General features: G+C 46.9%; 1 protein-coding gene across 1 annotated transcript in view; it reads right to left on the bottom strand.

The window, feature by feature from the left end:
- Window positions 1-10,776, bottom strand: part of PGPEP1 (pyroglutamyl-peptidase I) — a gene marked incomplete at its 5' end in the record, with an annotated part of 27,661 nt that overhangs the window by 4,351 nt on the left and 12,534 nt on the right. Inside the window, 2 exons of the mRNA XM_008590767.1 lie at window positions 658-890; window positions 5,038-5,154. Coding sequence (XP_008588989.1) covers window positions 658-890; window positions 5,038-5,154 — 350 coding nt within the window. The remainder of the gene's footprint in view (window positions 1-657; window positions 891-5,037; window positions 5,155-10,776) is intronic.

A 10,776-nucleotide genomic window follows, 5' to 3' on the forward strand; every position in this document is an offset into this window, starting at 1 on the left:
TGCCGGTCCCCGGTACGGGCACGACACCGGGGGTTGCAATCCCGTTACCGGTCAGTAAAAAAAAAAGACAAAAAAAAAAAAAAAAAAAAAGAAAAAGGCCATGTCAAGACAGAGGTAGAGAGATTGGAGTGATTGGTCTACAAGCCAAGGAACGTCAAGCATTGTTGGAGCCCCCAGGAGCCAGGAGAGAGTTCTGGGATGAACTGGCCTTCAGAGCCTCCAGAAGGAATCAACCCTGCTGACACCTTGATATTAGACTTCTGGTTTCCAGAACTGGGAGAAAATCAATTTCTGTTTTAAGCCACCCAGTTTGGTTTATTTGTCACAGCAGCCTCAGGAAACCAATTAAAAAACTGGTTGCTTATGGGAAAATGTCTGTCGGGGTTGGGGTAGCAGTGGCAGGAAGGAGGACATTGAGGTTGCAGGGCAGCTCCCAGGAGGGAGATGCTGGTGGTGGGGAGAAGCAAGCAGACTCAAGATGAGTTTCACCAGCAGAAACAACAGGACCTGCTCCATACATACACTTAGCTCTGTGCTCTGCACACGCTGAGAGCTTAGCCCAAAGAGGCCAAAGTCAACACACTTGACTTGTTCAGTACCAGGCTCAGCTGGTGGAGGAGGGAAACCTTGCTCACACCCACCCGAGAGGGCCCCTACCTGCCAGCATCCTGCGAGATGGTCACCGACACATCCAGACCCAGCGTGGTAACTCTCTTGCACACAGCATCCATGTCGATGATGGAGTCAATGCTTTCAGGCCCGTCCTCCACACAGCATTGGGAGCCGGGGCAGAAGCGGCAGTTGTCCAGCCCCTTGTAGCCCTTGTTGTGCCCACATTTCTCCAGTGTGACTGTGGTTGCCATGCCCGACACCCCCACGTGCACCACCAGCTGCAGACAGACAGGCAGGGCTTAACATCCTGGCCATGGGACTGGGGGGTCTTTGCAGGCCAAGGAGAGAGAAGCATCCTCCCTGAATTCTGCCTTGGGTTACACTGTTTCTGACCTCTTGCTGCTGGAATAGACCCTGCAGTCACTCTTGCAGAAAGGTATGCCAAGTGAAATAGGCAAGGATATGAAAAATGCAAGGGTGTTCACTCCAGCTCTTCTTGTTATTACAATCAAATACTGGAAACAATCTAACTAGCCATTCATGGGGTAGGGGGTTGTATAAATAAATAATAAACTACTATGCAGCTCTTAAAATGGAATGATCTTCATGACATATTGTCAAATTAAAAAAGATAAGATAGGGCCGGCCCGGTGGCTCACTCGGGAGAGTGCGGCGCTGGGAGCACAGTGGTGCTCCCGCCGTGGGTTCGGATCCTATATAGAACTGGCTGGTGTGCTCATTGGCTGAGCGTGGTGCGGGTGACACCACACCAAGGGTTGCGATCCCCTTACCGGTCACGAAAAAGAAAAAAAAAAAAAAAAAAAAACGATAAGATATAACTTCAAGGAATCTCACCTAAAAATAATCAAAGATGTAAGAAAGACAGTCACTTTCACATTATCTATAAAAGTGAGAAGAAGCCTGGAAACAATTAGTGTGCCCAATAATAGGAGAATGGTTACATTAATTACTAAAAATTACTCAGCCATCAAAATAATAATCTTTAGGTCATTAAATGCTCATAAGGCAAATTTATAAAATGCAAGATACCAAACTGGATACAGATCAACTTCAACTATTATTTGTGTGTTTGCTTATACACAGAAGGGGGGCTGGAAGAAAATATGTGAACATTTAAAATTTAAGCTGAAGAATGCAGTATTCCATATGGCAAGCACAGGCCACATGTGGCTATTAAGCCACTGAAATGTGACTAATACAAACCAAGACATGCATTTAGTGTAAGGCACACACCAGATTTTGGAAACAGAGCATAGAAAGAGAATGTAAAATATCTCATCAATAATTTTTCATATTGAGGGCCGGCCCCATGGCTCACTCGGGAGAGTGCGGTGCTGATAACACCAAGGCCACGGGTTCGGATCCTATATAGGGATGGCCGGTTTGCTCACTGGCTGAGCGTGGTGCTGACAACACCAAGTCAAGGGTTAAGATCCCCTTACCGGTCATCTTTTAAAAAATAAAAAATAAATAAAATAATAATAATTTTTCATATTGATTACATGTTGAAATGGTAATGTTTTAGATATACTGGGTTAAATTTAAGATTTTAAAATAATTTCGTTTACAGTCGTTCCTCAGTATCCACAGTATTCCAGGATCCCCCACGGACACAAAAATCTGCAGATGCTCAATCCCTAATATAAAATGGTGTAGTATTTGCATATAACTTATGAGTGTCCTCTTATATACTTTAAATCACCTCTAGATTACTTTTAATACCTAATAAAATGTAAACACTATATAGTTGTTACACTGTATGGTTTTTTATTTGTATTTTTTTTATTGTTTTTTAAAAAATATGTTCGATCTATGGTTGGTTGAATCTGCAGATGTGAAACCCACAGACATGGAGGGCTGACTGTATTTCTTTTTACGTTTCTTTCTTTATTTTTTTAAAGATGACTGGTAAGGGGATCTTAACCCTTGACTTGGCGTTGTCAGCACCACGAGTGGTTGGTTGAATCTGCAGATGTGAAACCCACAGACATGGAGGGCTGACTGTATTTCTTTTTACGTTTCTTTCTTTATTTTTTTAAAGATGACTGGGAAGGGGATCTTAACCCTTGACTTGGCATTGTCAGCACCACGTTCTCCCAAGTGAGCTAATTGGCCATTCCTATATAGGGATCCGAACCCGTGGCCTTGGTGTTATCAGCACCACACTCTCCCGAGTGAGCCACTGGCCGGCCCTTCTTTTTACATTTCTAATGTGGCTAATAGAAAAAATCGAATGTTCTCTGTGGCTGGCATAATGATGTCTACTGGACTGAGCTGCTTGAGAATCTAACTCTCTGGGAGCAGGGGCTGACATGTTCCACTCGCTGCTGGATTCCCAGCATCTTGCATTGTGTTATCTGCTTGATAAACTGGTGAATGTGAAAGCAAAATAGCAGCTGATATGTAGTGGGTTGGATGGTCGTCTCACCACCACCACCAACACACACACACACAACATATGTCCATGTCCTAATGCCTGGAAACCATGAATATGACCTTATTTGGAAAAAGGGTCTTTGCAGATGTAATTAAGATAGTGATCTTGAGAGAAGACCATACTGGATTATCCAGGTGGAACCTAAATTCAATGACAAATGTCCTTACAGGAGACACACAGAGGAGAGATAGGAGGAGAAAGCCATGTGCAGGCAGAGACTGGAGTGATGTGGCCACAAGCCAAGGATTGCCTGGACCCACCAGAAGCCATAAGAGGCAGGAAAGATCCTCTCCTAGAGTCTTCAGAGCGTGGCCCTGCTGACACCTTGATTTTGGACTTCTGGCTAAAACAGATAATAAGAATACATTTCTGTGGTTTTAAGATACCAAGTTTGTAGCCAATTGTTCCAGTAGCACTTGGAAACTGATCCATGCAGTATGCTGCTTAAAAAGCACAGGCTGACTGGTTCTCAGTTGGTTAGAGAGCACCCTTGTAACACCAAGGTCAAGGGTTTGGAACCCTGTCCCAGTCTGCCACCAAAAAGAAAAGACAAACAAAAACAAACTACAGGCACACATGTATGTGTGTGAAGAATGCGTGAATGAAAAAAAATTAACGATAATGGTATGAGTTAACAGTTAGTCCCCACCACAACCCCATCTGGGGTCCTATTATTAATTCTACCTCACACAGGAGGAAACTGAGGCACGCAGAATTCAAGGAGCTTGCCTGAGGCTTCAAGCTTGTCTCCAGCAGCTGACTCCAATATCCTTTATCTTTATCCCTTTCTATAGAGTGTGAAATTTTTAAAGACATGTTTGTGCGTTAGATTAATATAACCTTTTTTTTTTTAACCGGAATAAGGCAAGACTATGAGATGCAGCAGAGGAAAATACCCATTTCCAGAACCTTCAGTCCAGTCTTCTTCCTAAGCCTCCAGGTTCAACTCTGAAAAATGGGGCAAATTCCACTTGAGACTCGACAGGAGGGCTCATTAGAAAGGAAGTTTCCTCTGGCTGGTCCTGGAGAATCTGAAAGGGCAGACTAGGGTGGGAGGCCACCTGGGGTCCCCACAGGGGACCAGGACCTCACCTCTCTGAAACACCAGCCCAGAGTAGTTCCCAGGTGGCTTTTGTACCTGCCGCCAGGGAGCTCTCCTCTGAGTCCATGGTCTTCGCTGAGCCAGTGTACCCATGGTGGCAGGGTGCAGTTCCTGCCTGTCTGGCCTCTGCTCCCCCATGTCTGGTAACAGCCACACCCAGCTTCCCTTTGTGGAACCCCATGTCCCCTTTCTCACTCCAGGAGGTTCAGACAGAGCTGGGGCCATTCATGGCCTGCTGAAGTGGGCATGTAACCCGGGCCTGGCAAATCAGAGTGCTCCTTCCTTCCACCCAACACAGTGATTGGTTCAGGGACCAGCCTGTGACCCTAGCTGGCCAGTGAGAATCAGCCCTGGTCTTAGGAGGAATTGCTGGAGGAACGGTGCTCTCTTTCTGTTGAGTGGATCAATTGGGAGGATGCCAACCAGCAGCCACATAACTTTGCTACCATGAGGGAAGAGATTGCCAGAAGGCTGTTTGCTTAATGTAAATCAAAGCAAAGCAAAGCTGAGAGGCCAAGAGAGTGTGTTGACAACACTGGGTGAGCACCTTGATCAAGCTATACCTGAAGCATACCAACTTTTGTGCTCCAGCTAGGTTGAGATATGTGTTGACAGTCACTTATAACCAAACACATTCTGACTGATACAGAGCTCCAGAGGGACAGAGCCAGGCCCTGTGAAGTCCCAAATGTTTGTTTTCCTCCCTCACCTCCAAAGCAACCCAGAAAACAGTGGCCCTCTCGAGGACAAGGCTGTGCCACTGGTCATGTGATCAGAGCAGGAATGAAGCCACACAAATCGTCCACACATGGCGCGCCCACCCGCAAGTCCACACGAGGAAGCACCTGCCCATGGCACCACTCACCTGTGGACTGTGCTTCTCCCACAAGGCGGGGATGAGCCTCTGCACTGTTTTGTATTCAACTGGAATCTCATACACGTGTAGGTCCACACTGTCACCAAGGCCCAGCTTCTCCAGCTCCTAGAAGCAAGAAGAGAGGGCATGTCATGGAGATGGGGAGGGCTGCAGGGATAATGCACTCCAGAGGGATACCCTGACCCATCCTCAGACAACAGGCAGCTCTCCTGACTCACTCTGCAGAATGAGAGGGGGCACATGCTGATCCACCCAAAACCTCCCTCAACCCCTTTCCCCCCACTTGTCTCGAACTCTACGTCTCCATGGGAGGCGGTGTGATGATGTGGCCTCTGGAGCCAGGCTTCCGGGTTTGAACCCTGACTGTGTGACCTTGGACAAGCCACTTAACCTCTCCGAGCCTCAATTCCTCATCTGTAAAATGGGGATAATAAGGAATGTACCTCACAGGGTAGTTGTAAGAATTAAACGAGCTAATTCACTCAGAGTTCTACGCAACGCCTGCCACATTTTAAGTGTTCAAATGTTGTCTGCTGATACAGTAACCAACATTTGAACACTTAAAATGTGTTTGTCCCCGCCAAAGCTTATGTGGAAGCTTAATCCCCAACATGGTATTTGAAAGGTGGGGTCTTTTTTTTGAAAGGTGATTGAATCATGAGGGCAATGGCCTCATAAATGGATTGATGGACCAACACATCAATGGATCAATGAATCAATGGATCAGTGGATTAACGGGTTATCATGGGAGTGGAATGGTGGTTTTATACGGAGAGCGAGTGAACACATGAATGTGCTCAGGCCCCTCGCCATGTGACGCCCTGTGCTGCTTCAGACTCTGCAGAGAGTCCCGACCAAGAAGGCCCTCACAAGATGCATCCCCTTGACCTTGGACTTCCCAGCCTCCAAAACTATAAGAAATAAATTGTTTCTTTGTAAATTACCCAGTTTCAGGTTTTTTGTTATAAGCAACAGAAGACAGACTAACACAGCTGCTGTTACTTTTTTTTTTTTTGTAAAGATGACCGGTAAGGGGATCTTAACCCTTGACTTGGTGTTGTCAGCACCACACTCTGCCGAGTGAGCCACGGGGCCCCTCACAGCTGCTGTTACTACTCCTGTTCTTGTTATTGGTGCTATACTCCCCTTGTCATACCAAGAAGAATTATTTATAGACTCGGTGCATGGTACACAGCACATTCTCAATATGCATTTACAGATGGACCCAACTCCTTAGGAAGCTCCTGACCATCTTGGGCATAAGGGGCTTTAAGAATGTCATGAATTATATACAAAAATGGGCTATGTATCGCCACATGCTCTCTTTTCCGAGGAAACACGGATGTTTTCCTCATGGTCTGCCAAAGTTAACTCCTTGGGGGCAGAGGTCACATGCAGGCTTCCTTTCCACAGCACACAGTAGGGCCAGAACTACGTTTGCTGAATGAACAATGATTCTTCTGCCAGCTCTGGCACCCGAAAACTCATACAGATGTTGGTGGATGAAGGTTTCAACCCAATATGAGAAACCAAGCATTCTTCATAGTAACATTATATCTCCGAATAATAATTACTGGTAGCGTTGTTCAATGTTATCCTCGGATCTCATGCAATGGTTTGAAAATGGTACCACTAGCTCACATCATCTACTTGGATGGGCGGGTCCCAGGCGAAGCATTTTTTGCATCTGGCCTCAGTGAAGTCACGAAGTCACGAGAGTAGGCTTCTTGTATCTTCTGCATTGGCTTCAAGATTTGTTTACCACGTTACCTTGACCTTGTTATCCATACCAATTCACCTATGGTTGCTCCAGCAAATGTTGGGTGCCTGAGAAAGCAGGTCCCCTCATCACCGATAGATAATTCCAAACTGCTATCCAAAGGGGTTGGGTCGAGGTCACCTGGGGATAAAGACAACTGGAGAGTAGGTAGCGCACAGTGGAGGGAAAGAGGGAGGAATCTCGAATGTCCACACCAGGAATGGGACCACGTCTCTCACACTAAGATTGGTGACACACAAGATCTGGAAGGGATCCTAGGAAATGTTGAGAGCAAGACAGACAGACAAGCCTGCTCTCCAAACACCGGCACCCTGGTGGCTGCAGACCGCTGCCGGACGGATCACTGGGGCAGGAGTGGCGGATTATGTTCTGTGCAAAATTGATTAGAAAGCATGCTAAAGAGAAAACGTTATAAAGCATTTAACCTCTTCCACGACTGTTTTTCCCCATCATTCACATTTTTATTCTTCTGCTTTCTTTACCAACTTCCTGCACTGTGTGCTGGCATCAGAGAGATCATTTTAGTTTTTTGTTTGTTGGCTGGTACAGGATCCGAACCCGTGACATGGGTGTCATCACACTGCACTCTAACCAACTGAGCTAACCAGCTAGTCCCAGGGAGAACGTTCTTTAAAGGCTTTGAGGTCCTGAGAGGTGACGCAGGCATGGTGCTCACCTGATGCATGGCCGTGGTCCTCACCTGACTGTGCTGCTTTTCACACCATCAACCCCCTGAGAAGTGCTGAAGGTTTTAGCCGTGTGAGCCCTGTCTCCACCCTGTTTCATAAGCATTCACCCAGTTTCTGCACCCACCTGCTGCACGCCTGGACTGACTACTCTCAGTGGCCACTACTTGCTTGAGGTTACAAACACCTGTGTTTTGTTTGGCAAATTGACCTGGAGACCAGGCCTCATTGTCTTCCCCGTCCACCCCCCCACCACACTACCTCAGCCTCCTGCCCCCCAGGCAGAATCTAAAATGACAGCACGCTCCTTCCCTGCTCCAAGCCTCCTGCAGCTCCTGCCATGTTCAGAATTAAACCCCCATTCCCCAACAGGGCCCATGAGGTCCTGCAGGGTTGAAGCTCCCACCAACCTCCTTGCCTTCCCCTTCCTTCATCTGCCCCCTCCTTGCTCGCTCCCCTCCAGCCACACAACCTCTCTGCCCTGTCCCTTTGACGTGCCAGGCTTGCTTCCACCTGCCTCAGGACCTTTGTGCTGGCTGTTCCCTCTGCTTAGAATGCTCTTCCCCTCATTTCCAGTCTTTTCTCAGCCTCCTAGGAAGCCCATCCTGGCCCCCTTGACACAGTCTCTAGGTCCCACAGGATACGGTCCTTGCCATGTGCAGGATGTGCACACAGCAGGCGCTTATGAATGTTTACTGAGTAGCTGAGCAGCTCCAGGTTGGACTGAGAATGAACACAGATCTCTGTGGCCCTGGGCACATCACCAAACCTGAGTGCACCTCGCTTTCCTCAAATGTAAACAGGAGCTGGCTGGGACCTCTGTTCCCTTCACACCCTTTGCTACATTTAAAAGTAGCTCCTCATTATTCACAACAGAGGTGGAAACAAATGCCCATCAACTGAGGAGTGGATAAGTGAAATGTGTTAGAAGCATACAATGGAATATTATGCAGCCATGAAATGGAATGAAGCGCTGACACACGTTACAACATGGATGGACCTTGAAAACATGCAGAGAGAAGCCAGACTCAAAAGGCCACATAGTGTGTGATTCCATTGATATGAAATGTCCAGAACAGGCAAATCCATAGAGACAGACAGCAGATTAGAGGTTGCCAGGGCTAGGGGAGGGGGAGCAGGGAGTGACTGTTGATGGGGATGGCGTTTCCTTTTAGGGTGATAGGAATGTTCTGGAACTCGATAGAGGTGATGGTTGCAAAACTTAATGAATGTACTTAATGCCACTGAATTGTGCCCTTTAAAATGATTAATTTTATGTTATGTGAATTTCACCTCAATAAAGAAAAAAAGAAAAGAAAACAAACAGTTCTTAACTGCATGGATGGTGGACGGAAAGAGTCAGGGTGTAGCCTCTGCAGCAGGTGACCAGGTTTCTTCTCTCCTCTCCCCACTTACCAGCTGGGTGACCCTGGGCACATCACTCACTGTCTCTGTGCCTCGCTGTCCTCATCTGTCTATGTGATCAACAGTAGCACTGCTACTGCTATTGAGAGACGCCGTCAAATCGAAGCCTGCTTTTCTGCCCTCATCTTCAGTACATCCTAGAGGGAAAAACTTTACGGTTTATAAATGAATCTCCCCGCAATCTCCAAGAGAAGACCCACTGAGCTCTTTTTTCTCTTAAAAATAAATCAAATGTCCTGGTGTGCAATGGCTGCAAACAGTAGCCTCATCGGTAGCATATGTAGCCTGTTGCTTGTAAGGGTGGCCCTATGGCACCTTGGAGAGAGCCCATTCCCACGGATGCTCATGTCTCTGACCTAGTGCTGTCCCCAATCTAGGCTCCAGACAGGTATGCAGGGCGGGTGTTTTTTGGAAAGCCCCAGGGCAAGTGGCCAGGGTTCACATTGGCCAAGTCATCATGTCCACCTGCACCAAGCTGCAGAAAAAGGAGCATGTGATCGAGAGCCTACATGGGGCCAAGTTCAAGTTCCCTCCCGCCAGAAGACCCACATCTAAAAGTGGGGCTTTACCAAAAAGGTTTAAAAGAATGAGTAATTTCTCTCTGGACCAACCTGGAGGGATTTCCAGGTGTAAGCAGTGGTGTATGTCAGCCACCTGCTGGGCATGAAAGGACCTAGACGGGGATGGGGACAGGAGCGAGGCTTCTCTGCAGAAAACCCATGACATGATCTTGACCTTTGAACCATGTCACTGTTTTACAAAATCAAAAAGTAAAATGAAACAACCATGGTCCAACATCTATAGACCTGCCTCTCTTCTGGCTTTGCCCTAGTGGGCACCAGGTGATGTGTTCAGTCCCACCTTACATGTGTTACTTTTTACATCAAGAGGGAAACCTGTATCAAGAAAAGTAGGGGGGCTGGTGGCCAGTGGTTCACGTGGGAGAGCAAAGAGCTAATAACTCCAAGGTCAAGGGTTCGGATCCCCGTAGAGGCCAGCCACCAGGATTTAAAAAAAAAAAAAGAAAAGCAGGAAGTGATACAAAGGGTACAGGAAGCAAAAAAAAAAAAAAAAAAGGTAAACTGGACTTCTTCAAAATTAAAAACTTTTGCACAGCAAAGGACATTATCAAGAGATGGAAAAGGCAACTCACAAAATGGGAGAAAATACTTGCAAATCATATATTTGACAAGAAATGAATATCCAGAATATAAAATAATTCTTACAAATCAGGAACAACAAAAACAACCCAATTCAAAAATGGGCAAAGACTTGAATGGTCATTTCTCCAAAGAAGACACACAAATGGCCAGTGGGCACAGGGGGTCCTCAGCATCACTAGTCACCAGGGAAATGCAAACCAAAACCACAGTGAGGTACTGCCTCACACCCACTAGCATGGCAGTTATAAAAAAAAAAAAAGAAAGAGAGAGAGAGAGAGAGAGAGAAAGAAAGAAAGAAAGAAAGAGAAGGAAAGAAAGAAAATAAGGGATAAGAGTTGGGGAAGATGTGGAGAAACTGGAGCCCTATGCACTGCTGGTGGGGATGTGAGATGGAGCGGCCGCTGTGGAAAATAGTCTGGCGGGTCCTCAGAAAGTGAAACATAGAATTACCGTATGATCCAGCAGTTCCACTTCTGGGTGTTCACCCAAAGGAATTGAAAGCTGGGTCTCAAATAGATATTAGTTCACAGCAGCGCTATTCACAGTACTCAAAAGGTGGAAACAGGGCCGGCCTGGTGGCGCACTGGATAGTGCGCCGCTTGGGAAGCGCGGCGGCGCCCCCGCCCGAGGGTTCGGATCCCACGTACAGACCGGTTCCCGCTCACTGGCTGAG

The sequence above is a fragment of the Galeopterus variegatus genome, unplaced genomic scaffold (assembly GCF_000696425.1).
Source record: "Galeopterus variegatus unplaced genomic scaffold, G_variegatus-3.0.2 Scaffold6353, whole genome shotgun sequence".
NCBI lineage: Eukaryota > Metazoa > Chordata > Mammalia > Dermoptera > Cynocephalidae > Galeopterus > Galeopterus variegatus.